General features: G+C 47.4%; 1 protein-coding gene across 1 annotated transcript in view; it reads right to left on the minus strand.

Annotated features, from left to right (window-relative positions):
* Positions 1 to 688: 688 nt before the first annotated feature.
* atp1b2a (ATPase Na+/K+ transporting subunit beta 2a) overlaps positions 689 to 27241 on the minus strand; it is a 36458-nt gene continuing 9905 nt past the window's right edge. The window contains exons 2-7 of the mRNA XM_037541349.1: positions 20330 to 20458; positions 19936 to 20040; positions 13950 to 14155; positions 10305 to 10364; positions 2237 to 2332; positions 689 to 938 (exon numbers count right to left, since the gene is read on the minus strand). Of these exons, the coding sequence (XP_037397246.1) occupies positions 771 to 938; positions 2237 to 2332; positions 10305 to 10364; positions 13950 to 14155; positions 19936 to 20040; positions 20330 to 20458 (764 nt within the window). The 3' untranslated portion in view covers positions 689 to 770. The remainder of the gene's footprint in view (positions 939 to 2236; positions 2333 to 10304; positions 10365 to 13949; positions 14156 to 19935; positions 20041 to 20329; positions 20459 to 27241) is intronic.

Genomic DNA, 27241 nt, shown 5'->3' on the forward strand with positions numbered 1-27241 from the left:
TCCCATAATCCCCATCACTAACTCACACAGGGTCATCACACAATAATGCTTAACTATTAGAGGGACCGTACACACTTGGTACGAAACCTGTGTGTGTGTGCAAGTGTGTGCGAGTGTGTGTGTATGTGTGTGTGTGCGTGTGTGTATGTGTGTGTGCGAGTGTGTTTGTGTGCGTGTGTTAGTTCTTAATTTGTGTGAGTGTTATTACTTTGTGTGTTACTGCGAGTGTATGTGTGTGTGTGTGTGTGTTCGTGCGAGTGTCTGAGTGTGTCTTAGTGCATTAGTGCGAGTGTGTGTGTTAGTGCGTGTGTGTTAGTGCGAGCGTGTGTGTGTTAGTTAGTGTGAGTGTGTGTGTTAGTGTGAGTGTGTGTGTCAGTGTTTGACTGTGTGTGTTAGTACGAGTGTGTGTTTGTGTATTAGTGTGTGTGTTAGTGTGAGTGTGTCAGTGTCTGTGTGTTAGTGTGTTTGTGTGTGTTAGTACGAGTGTGTTTGTGTGTGTGTTAGTGTGAGTGTGTGTGCGTTTGTGTGTGTGTTAATGCGAATGTGTGCATGTGTTAGTGTGTGTGTGTGTTAGTGCGTATGTGTGCATGTGTTAGTGTGTATGTGTGCATGTGTTAGTGTGTGTGTGTGCGTTAGTGCGTATGTGTGCATGTGTTAGTGTGTGTGTGTGTGTGCGCGTTGGTGCGTATGTGTTAGTGTGTGTGTGTGTGTGTGTGTGTGTGTGCGTTAGTGCGTATGTGTGCGTGTGTGTACGTTAGTGCGAGTGTGTATTAGTCGGGGGAGTTGATGCGCAGTTTGAACGAAACTCTGCCGGCGAACTTGTCTCTGTCACTGAACTCTCTGATGGTGTTGGAGTTGATTTTACACTCAACGTTGATGTCGGCATTTTGAGTCAGGTTCAGAAACTTCACCGCTACCAGCGGCTGAGAGTAGTTCACCTACACATAGAGAGAGAGAGAGAGAGATGGAGTGAGACAGAGAGAGAGAGATGGAGTGTGAGACAGAGAGAGAGAGAGATGGAGTGTGAGAGTGAGAGAGAGATGGAGTGAGAGACAGAGAGAGAGAGAGAGAGATGGAGTGTAAGAGAGAGTGAGAGAGAGATGGAGTGAGACAGAGAGAGAGAGATGGAGTGTGAGAGAGTGAGAGAGAGATGGTGTGAGAGACAGAGAGAGAGAGAGATGGAGTGTGAGAGAGAGAGAGAGAGATGGAGTGAGAGACAGAGAGAGAGAGAGAGGGAGTGTGAGAGAGAGTGAGAGTGTAATAGTGTGTGGGAGTGAGAGACAGAGAGAGAGTGTAATAGTGTGTGTGAGTGAGAGATGGAGTGTGAGAGAGAGTGAGAGAGAGATGGAGTGAGAGACAGAGAGAGAGAGAGAGATGGAGTGTGAGAGAGAGTGAGAGATGGAGTGAGAGACAGAGAGAGAGAGAGAGTGTGAGAGAGAGTGAGAGTGTAATAGTGTGTGTGAGTGAGAGACAGAGAGAGAGAGAGATAGGGAGTGTGAGAGAGAGAGAGAGAAAGAGAAGAGCAAGAACATGTCTGGCTGTTCTAGATAAAACAGACACCTGACTTGTGTTAAAACGTTCCAGATGTTTTGTCTGAATCCTCTAAGAGACACTATCCTCTATCTGAGCTTGAGTGAATCAGTGTTACAGTCACTCTCTCAGCGCAGTCCTCCACGGAGCCTGTTTAACATTCCTAACACCTAACTGGAACACTGCTTAGACTACAGTTCATATTCACAGGCAGAGATGTATCTAGAACCTACAGAAGGTCTAGAGTAATGTTGGTTCTACTCATTGTAAATCAGAGCCTGATTGGTAGGTTCCTCTGTCATTTCCTGATTATGTTGGTAGTTAACGTAACATCTAAGGTCTTCAGTCCAGCTCCTGAGTCTTGACCAATGGGAGAGCAGCTCAGCAGAATCTATCTACATACCACAGAGAGCACAATCCTGATTGGGTCATTTTCTGTTGGCCATTTCAAGAATTCAATCTTATTGTGTTCAACAAAACTCGACAATGGAATAAGAGTTTTATTACGACAACTACAGGGTTTAAATACAACAAACACAACAATAAAAAAGAGCTAAAATTACAGACATGAGTGCAGAGTTTCTGGAATCAAACAGCCCTTGGGCTCATTAAAGCGTCCTGCTGCCCCAACCGGCGTGCGGTCCATCAGACTGTTTAACATGACACACATCTCAACAAAACAACCTGCAACAACTCAGTCGCTCACCTGGGCCCGTTTGCCATAGTACGGGTAGTACATCAGGTTAAAGGTCCCATTTGGAGGGAAATACACCACATCACCTAAAAACTCACTGTCCTCCTTCTACAGAGAGAGAGCGAGAGAGAGAGAGAGAGAGAGAGAGAGGACACAGAGAGAGATAGAGAGGACAGAGAGAGAGAGAGGACAGAGAGAGAGAGATAGAGGACAGAGAGAGAGAACAGAGAGAGAGAGGACACACAGAGAGAGAGAGAGAGGACAGAGAGAGAGAGAGGACACAGAGAGAGAGGACAGAGAGAGAGGACACAGAGAGAGACAGAGAGAGAGGACACAGAGAGAGAGGACAGAGAGAGAGAGGACACAGAGAGAAAGAGGAGAGAGAGAGGACAGAGAGAGAGAGGACACAGAGAGAGAGACAGAGAGAGAGACAGAGAGAGAGGACACAGAGAGAGAGGACACAGAGAGAGAGAGGACACAGAGAGATAGAGAGGACAGAGAGAGAGGACACAGAGAGAGAGGACACAGAGAGAGAGAGAGAGAGAGAAGTAAAAATGTTAGCAAGTATTTTTGTTCCTGTGTTCAGGAGTAAAATAATCTTCTTTCAAATCTGTTCATTCTCAGTATTGAGTGGTATAAAATACAGATTAAGGTAAAAAGCACAGTTGAGCCATCATGAGCCTCCAGAACAGTTTCAAAGCTAAGTAGATCCTGGAACTCTGTGGAACTGTACTGGAGGGATGAAACTCTGGTGTTCTGATGATGGAGGAGACGTTCTGTGGCAGCAGAATCACTGTCAGTGACAACTGAAGTGAAAATCTGAATGACTGAATCCAACAAACTGCTCAGACCCATCGCTGACCAGCTGCTCCACTTTCTCTTCCTACCTCCTTTCATAAACATGTGACGGGGGGAAAAAAGAGGAACTTCTATACCTGTTGATTTCTAACCCTAGGCTTCTAATTGTCATCATCACCATTAACCGTTTAATCCAGATAGGGTCGCGGTAGCAGTTCGGAGAACAAAGAATCCCAGATGACCCTGTGATGATGGTCATTAGTCAGAACTCGTGGCTCAGCTCCCTCTTTTCCACTACAGTCACCTGTCCCAGCCTGCAGCCGATCTCCCGATCCCTCTTCCCATCACTCGTCAACAAGACCCCAAGATACTTAAATATGCCATCTAGTTCCGGGCTAAGACCATAGACTCAGACTTGGAGGTGCTGAACTGCATACCAACTGCTTCACACTCAGCTGCAAACTGACACATGGACACCACACATAATGCCCTCATGATCTGAGCTACACCTTTACACCCTGTCCATGAATATTATGAACAGGTTTAACTTAATGTCAAGTATACGAATGCACCTCTCACTCTGGAAGTACAGAGACTACAGAGTAGTAGCCCCAGCACTCCATAATTTTGGAGGATCTCCCACAAGATCTTGGGGAACACGGTCGTAAGCCTTCTCCAAGTCCACAAAACACACGTAGAAAACACACATGGACTGGGTTAGCAAACTCCCATGCATCTGTGAAAGGGTGAAAAGCTGGTCTATTGTTCCATGTCCGGGATGGAATTTGCATTGTTTCTCCTTCACCTATCGGTCAGACTCTCCTTTCCAGCACCTTGGCATAAACTCTCTGAGGGAGCCTGAGCAGTGTGATACCCTAGTAGTTGGCACACACCCTCTAATACACTTTCTTAAAAAGAGAGACCACCACCCTGGTCTGATAGTCCAAGGGTACTGTTCGAGTCTGAGGTCCATGCAATATTGCAGAGGTGTGTTAGTCACAATAGCCCGACAATATCCAGAGCCTTAAGCATTTCTGGATGAATCTCATCCAGCCACTTGCCACTGAGGAGCTTGCCTGAGGAACCACCTCAGTGACCTTGACCTTCACAAGGGAAATGGAACCTGACATGCCAAAAGCCTCTGGCCCTGACTCCTGTGAGGGAGGCATGTTTCTCCAGTTAAAGAGTTCCTCATAGTGCTCCTTCCACCACCTGACAATATCCTTTCAGAATATCAATTGAAGTCAGAGTTTCTCCACACCTGCCAAATACAGCTTGAGTAAAGCCACCCCAAAACTATCTGCTGTGTCAGGAGTCCTCCAGGCTATCCAGTCACTAAAGGCCTCTTTCTTCAGCTTAACATCCTCCCTTACCACCAGGTTACTGCCCTGGCAGGCACCAACAAGCTTTTGGCCACAGCTACGCCTGGCAGCTTCCACAATGGAGATTATGCACAGGGTCCATTCAGACTTTATGTCCATTATGTCCTCCAGAAAACGCAAAAAGCTCTCCTGGAGGTGGGAGTTAAAATCATTCCAAACAGGGGCCTCCGACAGTCGTTCCCAGTACACCCTCACTATTTGCTTGGACTTACCGGGTCTAATCCAACTCACCCGGCCGTCTAATCCAACTCACCACCAGATGGTGATCAGTTGACAGCTCAGCACCTCTCTTCAATCGAGTGTCCAGAACATATGGTCCCAAGTCAGATGGAACGACAACAAAGTTGATCACTGACCTCTGGCCCAAGGAGCTCTGGTACCATGTACACTTAAGAACATCCTTGTGTTCGAACTTGCTGTTCATTTTGGACAATCCATGCCTATTGTCCAATAACAATTCACCATTCGGGTTTAGATCGGGCAGGCCGTTCTTCGCAATCACACCTCTCCAGGTCTCCCAGTCATTGCCAAAATGAGCATAAATGTCTCCCACCAAGATTATGGAGTCTGTAGGTGGGGCTTTTTCTAGAACCCCACCCAGTTGCTCCATGAAGGTCAAATACTCTGACCTGTTGTTTGGTGCATAAGCACACACAACAGTCAGAGTTTTCCTTTCTGTGATTTTACTTAGCACTGAAGAGACCCTCTCATCCACCAGGACAAACATCAACTGCACAGCAGCCAGCTGGGAACTTGTGGGTTTCCCCACACCTACTCAGGACCTTTAACCTTGTTGCAACATTCCATGTTCCAAAGGCAACATGGCGCCCCCCGAGGCAGACGTGTTTGCTCACTCTGCTCAAGAATGCCGGCTTTTTCTTCTTTTCCTGTGCATTAATGCTCTCTTTACAGTGCACAAGTGCCAGGCACTCTTAACCTATGACAGACAAACTCTGCTGGACATCGCAAAAGACAACAACATGCATGGATTTAGCGGCTTTATTCCACCGGAGCTACAACCCATTGTCCGCTCCCGCAGCCACCACCACCACCAGGAAGACCCAGACCTACCGACCGCGAGTGAGCACACTGATTCGAGGAGAGCGCTCCAGAGGCGACGACGCAAGCGAGGCAAGAGGGGAGGGCTGCATGCTAGGCTAAAGGCTCGCGCTAGCCGACCACCAGTGCCTAGCCTCTTGCTAGCTAACGTGTGGTCACTGGAGAACAAGCTGGACGAGCTGAGAGCTAGGATAACATCTCAGCGGGAAACGAGAGAGTGCTGCACTCTAATTTTTACTGAAACCTGGCTCTCGGACAGAGTACCAGACAGCGCTATCCAGCTAGAGACTCACTCTGTGCATCGCGGAGATCGCACGGCAGCCTCCGGTAAGGCTAAGGGTGGAGGGGTGTGTGTGCTTGTAAACAACGCGTGGTGTAGAGACATACGGACTGTTTATAAGCACTGCTCACCAGACCTGGAGTTCCTGCTGTTAAAGTGTTGTCCCTATTATTTACCAAGGGAGTTCTGTGCTGTGTTTTTAACATCTGTTTATATAAATCCGTGGGCTAACTCTGCGGCAGCGCTCGGCAAACTCCATGACGTCATCACCCCGCCCCCACTTTGGACTCTCAGACCACATCTCCTTGTTCATGTACCCGGCTTACAGTCACAGGTTGAAACAAACACATCCGGTTACCAAAACGGTTCAAGTATGGTCTCCAGAGACTGAGAGCATACTGCAGGACTGTTTTGCTACAACAGACTGGGATGTGTTTAAAGCTGCAGCCACTACGGAGGACTCTTCTGTCAACATTCAGGAATATGCTGAACACGTGTCTGGTTACATCAGCACGTGTGTGGATAACATCGTGCCCACCACACAAGTGAAGAGGTTTCCTAACCAGAAGCCCTGGATTAACAGTCAGGTACGACACATGCTCCGTGCTCGCTCTCTTGCATACAGATCAGGCAATGAGACAGAGTACAAAGCTGCGAAGTACAGACTGAGGAAAGCCATCACAGCAGCCAAGAGGCAGTACAGGGAGAAACTGGATGGCTTCTACTCCACTGTTGACTCCAGGCAGATGTGGCAAGGCCTACAACACATCACAGAATACAGGACCATCACCAGCAACATCAGCTCCACAGACAGCCTACCGGACGACCTCAACACCTTCTACACCCGCTTCGAAACCTCCAGAACTAGCACCGGGAGGCTCACACACACACAGCCCACACAACCCCTGCCCCCCCCTCTGTCAGTATCAACAGGCCAGGTCTGCAGAGCTCTGAGAAAGATCAACCCCCGCAAGGCACCAGGACCAGACAAGATTCCTGAGCGGGCCCTCAGAGCATGTGCGAACGAGCTGGCTAATGTACTGACCTCCATCTCTCTCTCTCAGCCAGAGCATTGTTCCCACCTGCTACAAAAGGACAGTCATTGTCCCCATTCCTAAGAAGAGCCCCCCCACCAGCCTGAATGACTACAGACCAGTAGCACTCACTCCAATCATTATGAAGTGCTTTGAGAGAGTGGTGCTGGCCCACATCCAAGACAGCATACCGGACACGCTGGACCCCCTGCAGTACGCCTACCGTCACAACAGATCCACCTCGGACGCAGTCGCTGCTGCCCTTCACTACTCCCTCTCCCACCTGGAAAACAAAGACTCCTACATAAGGATGCTCTTTGTTGACTACAGCTCAGCCTTCAATACGGTCATCCCACACAAACTCACCCACAAACTCTCCACACTCTGCCTGCACCCCACCCTCTGTGACTGGCTTTTGGACTGGGTGTCCACATCAGTGAAGACCTCACATGGTCACTGAACACCAAGCAGCTAGTCAGAAAGGCTCAACAGCGGCTGTACTTCCTGAGGAGGCTGAGGAAGTTTGGGATGTCTCCGGTGATCCTCAGCAACTTCTACAACTGCGTCATTGAGAGCCTCCTGACCAGCTGGATCACCGTGTGGTACGGCAGCTTGACCGTGATGGACCGTAAATGCCTACAGAGAGTGGTGAAGACTGCAGAGAAGATCACCAATTCTCCACTGCACTCTCTGCAGAACATTTACAACCATAGAGTCCAAAGGAAGGCTGCCTCCATCATCAAAGACCCCACCCACCCCCAGCATGGTCTGTTCAAACCTCTGCCCTCAGGCCGGAGGTATAGGAGTATGATGTGCAAGACCTCCAGACTAAAGAACTCCTTCTTCCCCACCGCAATCAGAGTTCTGAACCAGAAATAACTATTCACACTTCGGTCTGCCAGACTTAGGTACAGACGTGTGATGTGTATCCCACTGGTAAAGAACTCTTTCCTCAGGAATAACCTGCAACTACTGTCACTTTAACTGTAGCACATGTTTACAATTGCACTATTGCACTTTACCACTCATTTCTGCTGCAGATAATCATGTTCCCGGCAAGGCACAGCACTATCCATCCATACCACTGTAATATATACATTTATACATTGCGTTATTTCTTGATTTAATATATATGGTTGTATATATACTCTTTTGTATTTTTTAATGTTATATCTGGCATTCTTAAGCGAGGAGCAAAGTAAGCTTTTCATTGTATATAAGGAAACTTGTTTCCTCTGTACAAATGACAATAAACACTTTGAACATGTACCAAGAGCCAGTTTCCAGTTCTGCCACCTGCTAATGTGAATGTACAGTAATGTGTTGCTCCACACTCCCTCAAGTCTGGGAGCACTGCCAACTCCTATCAGGATGGATGTGTATCAGTCAGAACTCCATACTGATTAGCAGTGGTCACCCACAAGGTCAAAGCCCAGTGTTCTGACCTATGCTGTATGCTGCACATACACTCACCCACCCATGGACAACATGGTGAGGGATGACTCTAGACCAGCACTGATGGATTTCACTCCTCTGACCTCTCAGATGGTCACTGGTGTTTATAATGAGGGGTCCTGCACTGCAACTCTGCTGTAACACATCTCTCTCTGTGTCCGTTCTCAGTTGAGGATCATCTGCTCTGACTTATCACAGTAATGCACAATTTTCCAGCCCTGATTACTGACGTCTCTCCACAGATCTAAACCTCTAAAAACTCCAAAACCAGAAAGTCAGTTGGTCCTGGTTAAGCAGCCACAATGCAGGTATATATACATAACACACACTATATTTCCAAAAGTATTCGCGTCTCGTCTGGCTTCACACACATAAGACTTTAAGTGACATGATGTCGGTCCACCCTTTGCAGCTATAACAGCTTCAACTCTTCTGGGAAGGCTTTCCACAAGGGTTAGGAGAGTTTTTGTGTGAATTCTTGACCGTTCTTCCAGAAACGCATTTGTGAGGTCAGACACTGATGTTGGACGAGAAGGCCTGGCTCACAGTCTCCGCTCTAATTCATCCCAAAGGTGTTCTATGGGGTTGAGGTCAGGACTCTGTGCAGGCCAGTCAAGTTCTTCCACACCAAACTGGCTCATCCACGTCTTTATGGACCTGCTTTGTGCACTGGTGGGCAGTCATGTTGGAACAGGAAGGGGCCATCCTCAAACTGTTGCCACAACGTTGTGAGCGTGAAATTGTCCAAAATCTCTTGGTGCTGAAGCTTTAAGAGTTCCTTTCACTGGAAATAAGGGGCCGAGCCCAACTCCTGAAAAACACCCCACACCATGATCCCCCCTCCACCAAACTTTACACTCGGCACAATGCAGTCAGACAAATACCGTCTCCTGGCAACCGCCAAACCCAGACCTGTCCATCGGATTCCCAGACGGAGAACCGTGATTGGTCACTCCAGAGAACACGTCTCCACTGCTCTAGAGTCCAGTGGCGGCGCTTTACATCACTGCATTCCACGCTGTGCATTGTGCTTGGTGATGTAAGGCTTGGATGCAGCTGCTCGGCCATGGAAACCCATTCCATGAAGCTCTCTACGTTGTTCTTGAGCTGATCTGAAGGCCTCATGAAGTTTGGAGGTCTGTTGTGATTGACTCTGCAGAAAGTCGGTGACCTCTGCGCACTATGCCCCTCAGCATCCTCTGTCATTTTACGTGGCCGACCACTTTGTGGCTGAGTTGCTGTCGTTCCCAATCGCTTCCACTGTGTTATAATCCCACTGACAGTGGACTGTGGAATATTTAGTAGTGAGGAAATTTCATGACTGGACTTGCTGCACAGGTGGCGTCCAATCACGGCACCACGCTGGAATTCACTGAGCTCCTGAGATCGGCCCATTCTTTCACTAATGCCTGTAGAAGCAGTCTGCAGGCCTAGGGGCTCGGCTTTATACACCTGTGGCCACGGAAGTGACTGGAACACCTGAATTCAATGATTTGGACGGGGGAGTGAATACTTTTGGAAATATGGGGTATAATTATTATTGCATCCTCTACTCTACTGCAATCTACTGTTCTATGATACAATCTACTGTAGTTTCATGTAAACTACTGACTCGTCACCTAAACTACATTATCTGTCTTACCCAGTCATCCTGTCCCACTTTATATCTCTGAGGACATAATGCAGACACAGTGGATGGGTGTGGTTAAAGATTGATGCGGAGGGAGGAGTTAATGATGATGGAGAAGGGTTAAACAGAATATTGTAGCGGGAGGGATTAATGCTGATGGGTGGGGTTAAACAGTAATTCAGAGGGATGGGTTAATTTTGATGGCTGGGGGTATCCATTAATATAGAGGGAGGGGTTAATGTCCATGGGCAGGGTTAAACACTGATGTAGAGGGAGGGATTAATGCTGATGGGTGGGGTTAAACGGACTAGATGAACTAATTAAAGGCTGGAATGATGAAAGTGTAAACAACTATTTTGATGAACAGGAAACAAACAAGTTTACAGCTCAATTTAACAACTGATTACATGAATGTTAATTAACTTAACATTGGTGGTCTTACCTTTGCTCCACAGGTGACGTATGGAGACTGTCCATCTTTCCCTGGTAACATTCCAATCACCTAGAGAGGTCAAAGGTCAGATTGTTAATGTTAGTCATCAATCTTTTATCACTTTCATTTTTATTATATTTTATTTTATTTTATGGAAATTAACTGCCTGAAAATGTGGTGTTTTTTCCTGAAAAGAAATCAAAGCAGTGAAATGTTCATCACATTTCTCTGTTCATCCTTTCCATCCCTCTATCCATCTGTTTATTACTGTTTACAGAGTTTGAGCTGAGGATGAGTGGCTAAGGATGGGGGGATGAGGAAGAGGGGCCGGGGACAAGAGTCTGAGGATGAGGGATCAAGGATGAGGAGATGAGGAAGAGGAGCCAAAGAAAAGATGTTGAGAAAGAGAGGCCAAGGACAAGAGGATAAGGAAGAGGGGGCAAGAAAGGTAGGAGGAAGAGGGGCTGAGGAGGAGGGGCTAAAGAAGAAAAGCAAGAGGAAGACAGGATGAGGATGAGGGTCCGAGGAAGAAAGGCAGGAGGAAGAGGCGATGAGGAAGAGGGGCTGAGGAGGAGGGGCTGAGGAAGAAAGACAAGAGGAAGAGGGGCTAAGGAAGAGGGGCTGAGGAGGAGAGGCTGAAGAAGAAAGGCAGGAGGAAGAGGGGATGAGGAGGAGGGGCTGAGGAAGAAAGGCAGGAGGAAGAGGGGATGAGGAGGAGGGACTGAGGAAGAAAGGCAGGAGGAAGACTGTAATTGCTGGATACCAGCAGCAACCAGCAGAGCCTTTTAATGGGTTCTATACATTTTTTGTTTTTGAGTTTGATAATGGAAGATGAATAAAGTTTGAGTTTATTGAATTAATATTTTCTAAATAAATCATAATTTTTGTGACAGACACATCAGGATAACAGACAAACTTCACACAAGCTGCACATAAATCACTGGAATGAATAACCAGCGAACTGTGAAAAAGCAACTGCAGTAATCATGAGCCAATCACACGCAGTGATCGAAACGAGCCAATCACACGCAGTGATCGAAACGAGCCAATCACACGCAGTGATCGAAACGAGCCAATCACACGCAGTGATCGAAACGAGCCAATCACACACATTGATCGAAACGAGCCAATCACATGCAGTGATCGAAACGAGCCAATCACACGCAGTGATCGAAACGAGCCAATCACACACAGCGATCCAAACGAGCCAATCACACACAGTAATCCAAACAAGCCAATCACACACAGTAATCCAAACGAGCCAATCACACACAGTGATCCAAACAAACTAATCACACACAGTGATCCAAACGAGCCAATCACACACAGTGATCCAAACAAACTAATCACACGCAGTGATCCAAACGAGCCAATCACACACAGTGATCCAAACAAATTAATCACACACAGTGATCCAAACGAGCCAATCACACACAGTGATCCAAACAAACTAATCACACGCAGTGATCCAAACGAGCCAATCACACACAGTGATCCAAACAAATTAATCACACACAGTGATCCAAACGAGCCAATCACACACAGTGATCCAAACAAATTAATCACACACAGTGATCCAAACGAGCCAATCACACACAGTGATCCAAACAAATTAATCACACACAGTAATCCAAATGAACCAACCACACACACCGATACAAATGAGCCAATTAATTAGTATAATCAATTTGCAGAGACTGGATAGTATAATCACTGAGCAGTGAATGGTTAGTATAATCCCTGTGCAGTGATTGGTTAGTATAATCAGTGTGCAGTGATTGGTTAGTATAATCAGTGTGCAGTGATTGGTTAGTATAATCACTGTGCAGTGATTGGTTAGTATAATCACTGAGCAGTGAATGGTTAGTATAATCAGTGTGCAGTGATTGGTTAGTATAATCAGTGTGCAGTGATTGGTTAGTATAATCAGTGTGCAGTGATTGGTTAGTATAATCAGTGTGCAGTGATTGGTTAGTATAATCACTGTGCAGTGAATGGTTAGTATAATCACTGTGCAGTGATTGGTTAGTATAATCCCTGTGCAGTGATTGGTTAGTATAATCACTGTGCAGTGATTGGTTAGTATAATCAGTGCGCAGTGAATGGTTAGTATAATCAGTGTGCAGTGATTGGTTAGTATAATCACTGAGCAGTGAATGGTTAGTATAATCAGTGTGCAGTGATTGGTTAGTATAATCAGTGTGCAGTGATTGGTTAGTATAATCAGTGTGCAGTGATTGGTTAGTATAATCACTGTGCAGTGATTGGTTAGTATAATCACTGTGCAGTGATTGGTTAGTATAATCACTGAGCAGTGAATGGTTAGTATAATCAGTGTGCAGTGATTGGTTAGTATAATCAGTGTGCAGTGATTGGTTAGTATAATCAGTGTGCAGTGATTGGTTAGTATAATCACTGTGCAGTGAATGGTTAGTATAATCACTGTGCAGTGATTGGTTAGTATAATCCCTGTACAGTGATTGGTTAGTATAATCCCTGTGCAGTGATTGGTTAGTATAATCCCTGTGAAGTGATTTGTTAGTATAATCCGTGTGCAGTGATTGGTTAGTATAATCAGTGTGCAGTGATTGGTTAGTATAATCACTGTGCAGTGATTGGTTAGTATAATCCCTGTACAGTGATTGGTTAGTATAATCACTGTGCAGTGATTGGTTAGTATAATCCCTGTGAAGTGATTTGTTAGTATAATCAGTGTGCAGTGATTGGTTAGTATAATCACTGTGCAGTGATTGGTTAGTATAATCCCTGTGAAGTGATTTGTTAGTATAATCACTGTGCAGTGATTGGTTAGTATAATCAGTGTGCAGTGATTGGTTAGTATAGTCAGTGTGCAGTGATTGGTTAGTATAATCAGTGCGCAGTGATTGGTTAGTATAATCAGTGTGCAGTGATTGGTTAGTATAATCAGTGTGCAGTGATTGGTTAGTATAATCAGTGTGCAGTGATTGGTTAGTATAATCACTGTGCAGTGATTGGTTAGTATAATCAGTGCGCAGTGATTGGTTAGTATAATCAGTGTGCAGCGATTGGTTAGTATAATCAGTGTGCAGCGATTGATTAGTATAATCAGTGTGCAGTGATTGGTTAGTATAATCAGTGTGCAGTGATTGGTTAGTATAATCAGTGCAGTGGGTTGTTAGTACAGTCAATGTAATTGCTTCATGTTATTACTGTAGTGATTATTTAGTATAATAATTGTGCAGTGATGGGTTAACACAATCAGTGTGCAGTCACTGGTTGGTATAATCAGTATGCAGTGAGTAGTTACTGTAACCAGTGCAGTGACTGGTTAGCATAATCAGTGCAGTGATTGGTTAGGATTAGCAGTGCAGTGACTGGTTAATGTAATCAATGTGCAATGACTGATTAATATAATCACAACAGTGACTGTTTAGTGATTGATTAGTGTAATCAGTGTACAGTGATTGTTTAGCATTATTAGTGTGCTGTGATTGGTTGGTTTAATTAGTGTACAGTGATTGGTTAATGTAATTAGTGTCATGTGATTATTAGTGTTCCCAGTGCAATAATTGTTAGTGTAAACAGTACAGTGTGATTGGTTAGTCTAATCAGAACAATCTTCAGATTATCAGTCAATCAGATTAGTCTAATCATGGTGCTGTGACTGGTTACCCGGTTGAGTTTGATGAGGATGCAGGGCTTGCCGTCACCGTAGCCATAAGTGCGGTCAGTGAAGCCATCACAGTCCCCCAGCATGGTGCGATTAAACTGACAGGAGCGTTTGGGGACATTCCTCACTGGGCCGCTGTCATCCTGAACATAATGCTTATCCGGAGCACAAGCATCATTATTCAACATCTGCTGAGAATTATTATAGGCTGAAGAGAGAGAGAGAGAGAGAGAGAGAGAGAGAGAGAGAGAGAGAAAGAAAGTATCAAGTATTGTCCTATTAATTTCCTAATCATTAATCTGTTCATAGTAGAACTGTCAACAAAGTACCATGATAACATGATAATTGCTTAACAGCACTAAAGTTTTTTGATGAATGACCCATCTGTAGAGGTTTCAGGCTGAAGCTCAGCTGCAGTGCACTATGTCTCACTGTGATAGAATCTGTGATTGTAGTGCTTTCATTCAAATACAACTTTTAAATGTCTTTTAAAGTGAAGCTTTTAGCTCCTTTAGCAAATTACATGGGATGACACTAACCCTAACCGTAACCCAGACAACACTGGATGGGTGGACCATTTTAGACTGGCCAAGTCAATTGCCAGTCCTCCACTAACTGATCAGCATTTCACCTCCTGAAGGAGAGATTAAAAAGAAAAACTTTCCAAAACAAGCAACAACCGAGAGAAGCTAAAGTATAACTTATTTTAAGACTGTATCTAAAAACTGGGTGGTCTGTTATTGAGGATGCCATGTTGTAAGCTATTCATCACATCTAGATGTAAATACCCAGAAATAAAAGCTTATTAATTTTCCTAAATTCATGTTTTATCTTCAGTGTAAAGCAAATACAAAAGAATCAGCCAATTAATTCAGAGGAGACTGAACTCCTTCTGTTCTTGTGGTCAATAAACAGAGCTGAGTTTTGGTGCTGTAAATTGGTGGAAATGTGACAGACTGATACAGTCTTAGTGAAATTTAATTACCTGAAGTAAGAAAGACCATAGGTTATGGCTGATATTCTCTGCCAAAGAGTTTTTTCGCCCCTTGTATTGTGTTGATTTTTACTGTCACATACGTACAGACTGAATCCTTCCTGCTGATTGTCCTGTTCATGGGTCTTTACTCAGCAGTTTGTCAAGTCTTAATTAACCACATTTAAGTTTTAGCTGAAATTTTGTCAAACACACACATTTACATAAAGCTAATTAGCTAACAAGATGGTGCCCAGCGTGGCAGACATCTTTGTGTTCCTCCTGTAACCAACGCTATTTATTATTTATTTTAACTTTAGTATTTATGTTACATGTACAGTGCACCTACAGTACAGTTAGTTACAGTAGAGAGGCACTCCTAGAGATTGGTAAAGTTCATCATGAACTTACCTTTAGCCTTCAACTTTCTTCAATGCCCGCACTCCACCAACACCAGCCAGCAAGGCCCAGCAGCACCGGCCTCGGTGAGTGGCACAGCCGACGAACAGAGCGGCCAAAGCGGAAGCGGGGCAAGAGAGGTGGGCTACATTCTAGACTAAAGGCTAGGGCTACACAGTCACCAGTAACTAGCCTGTTGCTAGCTAATGTTTGCTCCCTCAAGAACAAGCTGGATGAGCTGAGGACCAGCATAACAACTCAGCATGAGATCACAGAGTGCTGTGCTGTCCTCATGGAAACCTGGCTCTCGGACAGCATGCCGGACTCAGCGATCCAAACACACTCCGTCCACCGCAGGGACCGCACGGCAGCATTGGGGAAGAACAAAGGCAGCGGTGTCTGCATCTGCATGAACAACAGGTGGTGTACAGACATAAAGACTGTTGAAAAACATTGTTCAGCTGACTTAGAGCTGCTGATGGTGAAGTGTACTCTTCTATCTGCTGAGAGAGTTCAGCGCTGTGTTTATTTTGGCTGTTTACATCCCGCCACGCGCGAACTCGGCCACGGCACTAGGGCTGCTGCATGGTGCCATTAGCAAACAAGATACCACACCCGGATGCCCTGTTCATTGTTGCCGACCCTGGCCAACTAAGAGACATCATGGCCACACAGAACACATCACTCACTGTGACATCAGTGTAGGTGCAGGACCTTGAAGAGAACAAACCCATGGAGAGCAGCCAGCTCAGACAACATCACGGGGCATGCACTCAGGGTTTGCTCATCAGAACTGGGGCTGAGGTGTTTGTGGACATATTCAATCTGTCCCTCACGCAAGCTTTTGTGCCATCTTGCTTCAAGACTACCACTAGCATACCCCTCCCAAAGAAAAGCATTGTGACCTGCCTAAATGACTATTGCCCTGTTGCACTCACCCCAATCGTGATGAAGTGCTTTGAGAGTAGTCATGACACACATCCACAAGACCATTCCAAACACTATAAACCCTCTCCAGTTCACTGTCAGAACAGGTCCACAGACCACACAGTGAACACTGCCCTTCACACTGCCCTTCACACAGCCCTCACACACCTGGAGGGAAAGGACACATATGTCAGAATGCTCTTTCAGCTTAGCATTTAACATGGTATATCAACTCTCAGGAAAGCTCCTCACCCTCAGACTGACACCCACCCTCTGCAACTGGGTGCAGAACTTCCTAACAGACAGATCCCAGTCAGTCAGAGTCGGCAGCCGCACATCCAGCACAAGAACAGTCAGCACAGGGGTCCCACAGGGCTGTGTGCTGAGCCCCCTTCTGTACACACTCTTCACGTATGACTGCGTGTCCTCCCAGAACAACACCAGCATCATCAAGTTCACTGATGATATTACAGTCGTTGGACTGATCACTGGTGGGGACAAGATGACGTACAAGAAGGAGGTGGCTGAGCTGGTGGCCTGGTGTCATAAGAACAATCTCTCTTTGAATGCAGACAAGACCAAGGAAATGATTGTTGATCCGAGGAGGAAGCGGGAGCTGCACACACCCCTGTATGTTGGTGAGACAGAGGTGGAGAGAGTGAACACCTTCAAATTCCTCGGTTCCTGTTCCAAAGATGTAATTTATCTCACCTTTCAATGACTACAGACCAGTGCGCCTTACATCTCATGTCATAAAACTCCTGGAGAGAATAGTGTTGTCACATCTCAAACCTCAGGTCAGCTCTTTCCTGGACCCCCCACAGTCTGTTAATCAACAGCAGGTTGTTGTAGATGATGCTGTTATTTATCTACTACAGAAGGCACATTCCCATTTGGACCAGAACACCAGGTGCAACAACATGCAGGTGGACCATGACCATGGAGTCCATGATTGCATGGGTCTTGGACTACCAGGTCTGGAAGACCCCTGCATGTGCAGTTGGGAACCTGCCAGTCAATCTGGTCAATAGCATTGAGGCACCAAGGGGAACTGTGCTTGCCCCCTTCCTCTTCACCCTTGAAACCACTGATTTCTAGTACAGCTCTGATGACTTAGTGGTGGTTGGGTGCATTAGGAATGGGCAGGATGGAGAATATAGGAACCCTGTGGAAAGCTTTGTTGAGTGGTGTATGAAGAACCACCTGATCCTCAATGTAACTGAGACCAAGGAGATGGTGGTGGACGTTAGGAGGAAAAGAATCATGATCAGTCGTATTACCATCACAGGTCAGAACATTGAACTGGTAGACACCTACAAATATCTGGGTGTCCTGCTTGACAACAAACTGGACTTGAGGGCCAACACAGAGGCTGTGTACAAGAAGGGGAAGAGTAGTCTCTACTTTCTGAGGAGGCTCACATCCTTTAATGTGTGAACTAAGATGTTGGAGATCTTCTATCAGTCTGTCATTGGGGTTGTCTTCTTGTGAGATGCTCACTGGATGGTTTTGAGGTCGTGGTTGAAAGAAGGTCACTAAATAAACTCACTGCTATCCTGGAGAATCCATCACATGCCCTCCAAGACCTACTGATTAGACAGCAGAGCACCTTCAGCAACAGACTCATTCAGCTGAGCTGTAGTGAGGAACGGTACAGGAGATCATTTGTAACCACAGCGATCGCACTGTGTAACACCTCTTCACTGTGCCAGTACTGTATACTAAGTCACTGACAGGACAGGCTCACTGACCACCCACTGGACATTATACATCTACACTCTGTACTGTGCACTGCCACTTGTTTATATATCCATAAATATTACATATTGCACTGCCACTTACAGTTAATACACCTATGCATATTGATCTACTATGAACATATTATTTACAGTTTGTATGGTTACTTGGTTCATTTGCTGGACGTGGCATGCACCACTGCATTGTCACCTGCATAATATTTATGGAATTTAGCTTGTTCTTATGCTACATATTATATTTTATGGTTGTTTAGTATATTTTATTATATATCTTTATCATTTGGATTTATGCATCTGTATAGTAATGTATGGTGATATTTTTGTACTTGTTTCATGCATGATCTCTACAGGACACAGAAAAACTAGTTCATGCTTTTATTACTTCAAGGCTGGATCACTGTAATGCCCTGCTGTCTGGACGTCCCAGCAAAAGCCTCAACAAGCTTCAGCTGGTCCAGAACGCTGCAGCCAGAGTCTCACAAGAACCAGAAAGTTCGACCATATCAGCCCAGTTTTATCAGCCCTGCACTGGTTACCAGTTAAATTTCACACTGATTATAAAATCCTATTTCTGACCTATAAAGCTCTAAACGGACTCGCCCCTCAGTACCTGAGTGACCTTCTCTCCCACTATGAACCTTCACGCCTACTTAGATCACAAGGTGCTGCTTACTACTGGTACCTAGAACTAATAAAGCTCCATCAGGAGCGGAGCTTCTCATACAAAGCCCCCCAGCTCTGAATAATCTTCCTGTTAATGTTCGGGACTCAGACTCAGCCTCAGTCTTTAAGTCTAGGCTAAAGACTTGTATAGTGGAGCCTTTGGTGATTAGTCTCCCTGTCAGGTCTAGACCTGCTGGAGTCTCTGCTGCTCTGTTATACTGTAATCTGTGGTCAGCCACTCTTTACAGAACTGATGCTGTGGTCAGTCACTCTCTACAGAACTGACTCTGTGGTCAGTCACTCTTTACAGAACTGACGCTGTGGTCAGTCACTCTTTACAGAACTGACTCTGTGGTCAGCCACTCTTTACAGAACTGACGCTGTGGTCAGCCACTCTTTACAGAACTGACTCTGTGGTCAGCCACTCTCTACAGAACTGACTCTGTGGTCAGCCACTCTCTACAGAACTGACGCTGTGGTCAGCCACACTTTACAGAACTGAGTCTGTGGTCAGCCACTCTTTACAGAACTGACTCTGTGGTCAGCCACTCTTTACAGAACTGACTCTGTGGTCAGTCACTCTTTACAGAACTGACTCTGTGGTCAGCCACTCTTTACAGAACTGACTGTGTTTTTCTTCCTTTCTCTCCGAGTTGATCAGCTGCCCATCCTGTGTGTCTGATGCTGCTGCCTCTTCTGCCTTGGTCGGGTGCCACTGCTCACCAGCCATCTGGACCAGCTTGACCACCACTGAGCTTGCTGTACAGCGCTGTGCAGTCCTCACCCTCAGATGCTGCTTCTGTTGCTGGTGCTAATCATAAACTAATCTAATTAACCACTGGTCCACCTGTTTTTCCCGCTTTGTACCATAATACTTTATACTAACAATGTTTGCTGTCCGGTGTCGACCAGAGGAGGACGGGTTCCCCTTCTGAGTCTTGGTTCCTCTCAATGTTTCTTCCTTTTGCTCTTAAAGAGTTTTTCCTCGCCACTGGTTACACTCATGGCTGCTCAGACCTGGATTTTCTTTCTGTAATACTAATTTTTCTGTAAAGCTGCTTTGTGACAACACCTGCTGTAAAAAGCGCTGTATAAATGAACTTTGCTTGCTTGTTTTGCACTTTATTATACTTTGTGCTGCTGTAATAAACAACTGTCCCTCTGGGATTAATAAAGTGATCTATCTATCTATCTATCTATCTATCTATCTATCTATGTTCAGTGTAGAGTTACAGTGTAAACAGTGTGCTGTACTATGAATGTACTCACGAGCAAGGAAGCTGTCCAGGGTCTGAACATATTTATCCCAGCTCTCTGTATTCTTCACATCATATAAGATCTCCATATTGTCTCCTTTAGGCCTGATCATCAACCCTACACACACACACACACATACACAACACCAGTGACAGTTAAACTGTGCAAAGGTACTTATAATGTATTTGGGTGCAGAACAGTTAAGAGGCTGAAGCCTAAAGTATGTCTCTAATATGATTTTGTGACCGGAGTTTGTGTTTGCAGCAGCTCAAGAGTATCAGAAATGGACTTAGGTCAGTCAAACTGTCTGATAATGGAACTCATCCTACATCAAACATGGTTGTGAGTCAATCATGAAGAGTCATTCAGTCATTCAGTTGCATCATCTGAGATCACTGCAACATACCTGGAGTAGCGAGACGGTCCTGCCATGTAGGTTTATAGTCATCAAGCGTGAGGAGCATGATGTACATGGTGAGGCAGAACATTCCAGCAAGAAATGTGTAGAAGACCAGATAAAACAGTAGAATCAACCCTACACAGAGAGAAAGAGACCAACAGGGAGAGAACAGAGAGAGACAGTGATAGTCATATTTGAATCAGCTGAAAAAAGTGTGAAAGTAATAGACAACAAATAATTATAATAGATAAAGTGCTGTGAAGAGCATCTTCACTGTCTGACTGAAACTATTACCTAGAGAAAATTTTAACTAAAAATACAGAATGTCTAAAATATAAAATCTAAATAATAGCTCTTTTGATTCTAATGTTCGGCACAGTTTAAGGGGAGATGAGTTCGGAGTGCAAGTTAAAAGATGTGCTGAAACAGGGAAGGTGGACAAGGGCAAGTGGAGAAGAGCAGGTTCAAAGCAGCACTAAAGCACAGGGAAGGTGGACGAGAGGAAGAAGACAAGGGTGGGTTCAAAGCAGCACTAAAGCACAGGGAAGGTGGGCGAGAGGAAGAAGACAAGCACAGGCTCAAAGCAGCACTAAAGCACAGGGGAGGTGGATAAGAGGAAGAAGACAAGCGCAGGCTCAAAGCAGCACTAAAGCACAGGGGAGGTGGATAAGAGGAAGAAGACAAGGGCGGGCTCAAAGCAGCACTAAAGCACAGGGAAGGTGGATAAGAGGAAGAAGACAAGCACAGGCTCAAAGCAGCACTAAAGCACAGGGGAGGTGGATAAGAGGAAGAAGACAAGGGCGGGCTCAAAGCAGCACTAAAGCACAGGGGAGGTGGACGAGGGGAAGAAGACAAGGGTGGGCTCAAAGCAGCACTAAAGCACAGGGAAGGTGGACAAGAGGAAGAAGACAAGGGTGGGCTCAAATCAGCACTAAAGCACAGGGAAGGTGGACAAGAGGAAGAAGACAAGCACAGGCTCAAAGCAACACTAAAGCACAGGGGAGGTGGGTGAGAGGAAGAAGACAAGCGCAGGCTCAAAGCAGCACTAAAGCACAGGGAAGGTGGACAAGAGGAAGAAGACAAGCACAGGCTCAAAGCAGCACTAAAGCACAGGGGAGGTGGACGAGAGGAAGAAGACAAGCACAGGCTCAAAGCAACACTAAAGCACAGGGAAGGTGGGTGAGAGAAAGAAGACAAGCACAGGCTCAAAGCAGCACTAAAGCACAGGGGAGGTGGACGAGAGGAAGAAGACAAGCACAGGCTCAAAGCAGCACTAAAGCACAGGAAAGGTGGGTGAGAGGAAGAAGACAAGCACAGACTCAAAGCAACACTAAAGCACAGGGAAGGTGGGTGAGAGGAAGAAGACAAGCACAGGCTCAAAGTAGCACTAAAGCACAGGGAAGGTGGATAAGAGGAAGAAGACAAGGGCGGGCTCAAAGCAACACTAAAGCACAGGGGAGGTGGATAAGAGGAAGAAGACAAGCGCAGGCTCAAAGCAGCACTAAAGCACAGGGGAGTTGGATAAGAGGAAGAAGACAAGCACAGGCTCAAAGCAGCACTAAAGCACAGGGAAGGTAGACGAGAGAGACCAGATAAATCAGAAGGTTAAAGAACAAAGAATGTGAATGGAGGCAAGTGGACAAAGGTGAGTAGATGAGGGCAGCCTCAAAGCAGACAGGAGGGCATGTGGACAAGGGTGAGTGGACAAGGCCAGGCTTGGAGCAGAACTGAAAAAGACAGTGAGTGGACGAGGGCGAGTGGATGAGGCCAGGCTCAGAGCAGCACTGAAACAGAGGGCGAGAGGACAGGGGTGAGAGGATGAGGCCAGGCTCAGAGCAGCACTGAAACAGAGGGTGAGAGGACAGGGGTGAGAGGATGAGGCCAGGCTCAGAGCAGCACTGAAACAGAGGGCGAGAGGACAGAGGTGAGAGGATGAGGCCAGGCTCAGAGCAGCACTGAAACAGAGGGCGAGAGGACAGGGGTGAGAGGATGAGGCCAGGCTCAGAGCAGCACTAAAACAAAGATTGAGAGGATGAGGCCAGGCTCAGAGCAGCACTAAAACAGAGAGCGAGAGGACAGGGGTGAGGGGATGAGGCCAGGCTCAGAGCAGCACTGAAACAGAGGGCGAGAGGACAGGGGTGAGAGGATGAGGCCAGGCTCAGAGCAGCACTAAAACAGAGGGCGAGGGGACAGGGGTGAGTGGATGAGGCCAGGCTCAGAGCAGCACTGAAACAGAGGGCGAGAGGACAGGGGTGAGAGGATGAGGCCAGGCTCAGAGCAGCACTAAAACAGAGGGCGAGGGGACGTGGGTGAGTGGACGAGGCCAGGCTAAGAGCAGCACTGAAACAGAGGGCGAGTGGACAGGGGTGAGAGGATGAGGCCAGGCTCAGAGCAGCACTGAAACAGAGGACGGGTGGACGGGGGTGAGTGGACAAGGCCAGGCTCAGAGCAGCACTGAAACAGAGCGTGAGAGGATGAGGCCAGGGTCAGAGCAGCACTGAAACAGAGGGTGAGAGGACAGGGGTGAGTGGATGAGGCCAGGCTCAGAGCAGCACTGAAACAGAGGTTGAGAGGACGAGGCCAGGCTCAGAGCAGCACTGAAACAGAGGGCGAGAGGACAGGGGTGAGAGGATGAGGCCAGGCTCAGAGCAGCATTGAAACAGAGGGCAAGTGGATGGGGGTGAGTGGACGAGGTCAGGCTCAGAGCAGCACTGAAACAGAGGTTGAGGGGATGGGGGTGAGTGGACGAGGCCAGGCTCAGAGCAGCATTGAAACAGAGGGCGAGTGGACGGGGGTGAGTGGACGAGGCCAGGCTCAGAGCAGCACTGAAACAGAAGTTGATAGGACAGGGGTGAGAGGATGAGGCCAGGCTCAGAGCAGCACTGAAACAGAGGGCGAGAGGACAGGGGTGAGAGGATGAGGCCAGGCTCAGAGCAGCATTGAAACAGAGGGCAAGTGGATGGGGGTGAGTGGACGAGGTCAGGCTCAGAGCAGCACTGAAACAGAGGTTGAGGGGATGGGGGTGAGTGGACGAGGCCAGGCTCAGAGCAGCATTGAAACAGAGGGCGAGTGGACGGGGGTGAGTGGACGAGGCCAGGCTCAGAGCAGCACTGAAACAGAGGTTGAGGGGACGGGGGTGAGTGGACGAGGCCAGGCTCAGAGCAGCACTGAAACAGAGGGCGAGTGGACGGGGGTGAGTGGACGAGGCCAGGCTCAGAGCAGCACTGAAACAGAGGTTGAGGGGACGGGGGTGAGTGGACGAGGCCAGGCTCAGAGCAGCACTGAAACAGACGGCGAATGGACGGGGGAATGGGTCACTGTTTCCTGAGTTAGTCCATCAGTGTCAAGAACTGGTTTGTGTGGTTCTGAATTAAAACATTATTGATGACCTCATTGATTTCTGCTGTGTGTATGATCAAAAGTCTCCTATCAAACTTCAATCATCAGCTCTTCTCTATGCGATGGACCCCTCAAGTCGAACCCTCCTTACAACTCCATCATGACCTACTGACCTCCACTTCTCCTCACCTTACCACTAAGCATCCACTTCCTGTTTCAGTGTGTGTAACTGGATGACCAGACACTGCCTAGAGTGTGACCCAATTTCTCCTGCATTCTGCCCTCCCTTACTCTCCCTCCTCCACCTCATCCCTCCATCACGCCACTGACCAAATGTCAGAACAGCTCGTCACTAATCCTCTTTATTATTAAACCTCTGTCTCTCTGTCTCTCTCTGTACTCCCTCTTTACTCTCTCTCTTTATTCTCTGTCTCCCATTATTCTAACCCTATCTCTCTCTCTCTCTTTATTCTCTCTCAGTCTCTCCTCAGTCATGCTGGCACAACGCACCCCGGGGGAGCTGCGGAGGACCTATCAGGGCTGCAGAGCCAGCGCTAAGCTAAAGGCTAAGCGCATGGAGAAACGCTGGAGGTACAAACCATCTATTCCTTCGGTGTTTGTGTTTACATCCCCCCTCCTGTGGATGCTGAGATGGCGTGTGACGTCATATAGCAAGACTGCAAGGCTGCAGACTCAGCACCCTGAGGCTTTCATCGCCATCTCTGGTGATTTTAACCACATTACACTGGACTCAGTGCTCACATCTTTTACCAGTATGTAGACTGCCCTACCAGGATGAACAGAACAATTGATTTCCTTTACGCCAATGTGAAGGATGCATACATCGCCACACCCCTGCCCCCTCTGGGAAAATCTGACCACAGCCTGGTCTACCCGCAGCCCCAATACAAACCCTGTGTCCGGAGAGAGCCCGTAACCACACGCTCCTTCAGGAAATGGTCTCCACAGAATGGAGTGTACTGCAGGAGAGTGAGAGGCGGAGAGGTGGAGCAGAAGCTAAGGGAGTTGTACTGAAAGTCTGAGGTGTACAGTGTGAACAGAAAGGGGGAAAGTACAGCCCCTTGTGGTGCTCCTGTGCTGTTGACCACAGTCTCTGATGTACAGTCCTTCAGCCTGACATACTGAGGTCTGCCAGTGGGGTAGTCAGTAATCCAGGAGAGCAGGTGTGGATCCACTTGCATGTTAACCAGCTTGTCTCTAAGTTGGAGGGGCTGGATGGTGTTAAAGGCGCTGGAAAAATCAAAGAACATGACTCTTACAGCACAACCACCCTTGTCCAGATAAGAGTGGGCACGATGCAGGAGGTATAGCACGGCATCCTCCACTCCCACTTTCTCCCTGTAGGCGAACTGCAGGGGGTCTGTTGCATGTTGAACCAGGGGTCTGAGAAGGTGTAGAAGAAGGCGCTCCAGCGTCTTCATGACATGGGATGCTAGAGCAACAGGCCTGAAGTCATTGAGTTCACTGGATCACCCCCTCTTGGGTACTGGAATGAGGCATGATGTCTTCCACAGTGTGGGAACCCTCCCCAAGCGCAGATTCAGGTTGAAGATGTGGTCAGCAGCACAGGACCTAAGTAGTCTAGGACATACTTTGTCCGGACCAGCTGCTTTCCTTGTGTGGAGTTTCCTCAGCTCACCTCTAACTTGATCTGCAGTGAAGGTGTGCAGAGGGAGGGGGGGGCTATAGCGGTGCTGCAGATCAGCTCAGATGCCTTGATGTGTGAAGAGGAAGTAGAGGGGGTCGTGATGTCTGTGCCGTCAGCGTCTGGGAGGGTGGCATGAATATCAGTAGGAGCAGATGAGGTGTTGATATCCAGGCAGACAGAGACTGGAGTGCCAAGAGCTGAGAAGAGGGAGGGTGTGGTGATGACTGCTGGACATGCAGGTGCTGTGGAGATCTGAACAGGGCAGTCAAACCAATTATAGAAGATGTTGAACTCATTGGCTCTCTCTGCGTCACCGTCTAACGCACTGTCCATCCTCTGCTTGCAACCTGTAATGGTCTTAATACCATTCCATACCTCCCTCATGTTATTCTCCCTTAGCTTCTGCTCCACCTCTCCACCTCTCACTCTCCTGCAGTACACTCCATTCCATCCTTTTCTGATGACACTGCCATCGTGGCTTGTGTAAGGGGAGGACAGGAGGAGGAGTACAAGACCCTGTTGAAGGACTTCGTGGAGTGGTGCCGTGGGAGCAACCTGCTTCTGAGCACTGCCAAGACCAAGGAGATGGTAGTGGACTTTCACAGAGTTAGGCCACCCACACAGCCAGTCTCTATTGAGGGGGTTGAAGTGGAGAGGGTAATGACCTACAGGTATCTCGGTCTGAAACTGGATGACAGGCTGGACTGATCAGCCAACACAGACATCCTGTAAAGGAAGGGTCAAAGGGTCCTTCCTGAGGATGCTGAGGTCCTTTAACATCTGCAGGAAGCTGATAAATCAGACTATGGTTGCCAGCTGTCTTTTCTGTGCTGTGGTGTGCTGGGGAGGAAGCATAAAAAGGAGAGACGAGATGCGACTGGTCAAGCTGGTCAGGTGAGCGGGGTCAGTGGTTGGTGTGGAATTGGACTCTGTGGTCAAGGTGGCTGAGAGAAGGACACTACACAAACTGCTCTCCATTATGTAGGATGATGGCCACCGACTGCACACCATCATCATGGGCAGGAGGAGCAGGTTTAGTGGCAGGTTGCTGTCACAGAGCTGCTCAACCCACAGATTCAGGAGATCCTTTGTCCCCAGAGCCATCAGGCTCTTCAACTCTTGGGGGACCAGCAGAGAAGGGGGGGGGGGGGGGGCTGAATCTCATACTTACCCAGTGTTTATCTATTCATCTGCACATATAGACAGCGCAGTACAGGTATAGACGCGAGCTGCGCGTATAGACAGTGCACTACACGTATAGACGGCGAGCTGCGCATATAGACAGCGCACTACACGTATAGACGGCGAGCTGCACGTATAGACAGCACGCTACACGTATAGACGCGAGCTGCGCGTATAGACAGTGCACTACACGTATAGACGATGAGCTGCGCATATAGACAGTGCATTACACGTATAGACGGCGAGCTGCGCGTATAGACAGTGCACTACACGTATAGACGGCGAGCTGCACGTATAGACAGCGCACTACACGTATAGACAGCGAGCTGCACGTATAGTCAGCGCACTACACGTATAGATGGCGAGCTGCACGTATAGACAGCGCACTACACATATAGACGGCGAGCTGCGTGTATAGACAGCACACTACACGTATAGACAGCGCACGACACGTATAGACGGCGAGCTGCACGTATAGACAGTGCACTACACGTATAGACGGTGAGCTGCACGTATAGATGGCGAGCTGCGCGTATAGACAGCGCACTACACGTATAGACAGCGAGCTGCACGTATAGACAGCGCACTACACATATAGACGGTGAGCTGCACGTATAGACGGCGAGCTGCACATATAGACGGCGAGCTGCGTGTATAGACAGCACACTACACGTATAGACGGCGAGCTGCACGTATAGACAGTGCACTACACGTATAGACGGCGAGCT

The sequence above is a fragment of the Pygocentrus nattereri genome, chromosome 9, assembly GCF_015220715.1.
Source record: "Pygocentrus nattereri isolate fPygNat1 chromosome 9, fPygNat1.pri, whole genome shotgun sequence".
Taxonomy (NCBI): domain Eukaryota; kingdom Metazoa; phylum Chordata; class Actinopteri; order Characiformes; family Serrasalmidae; genus Pygocentrus; species Pygocentrus nattereri.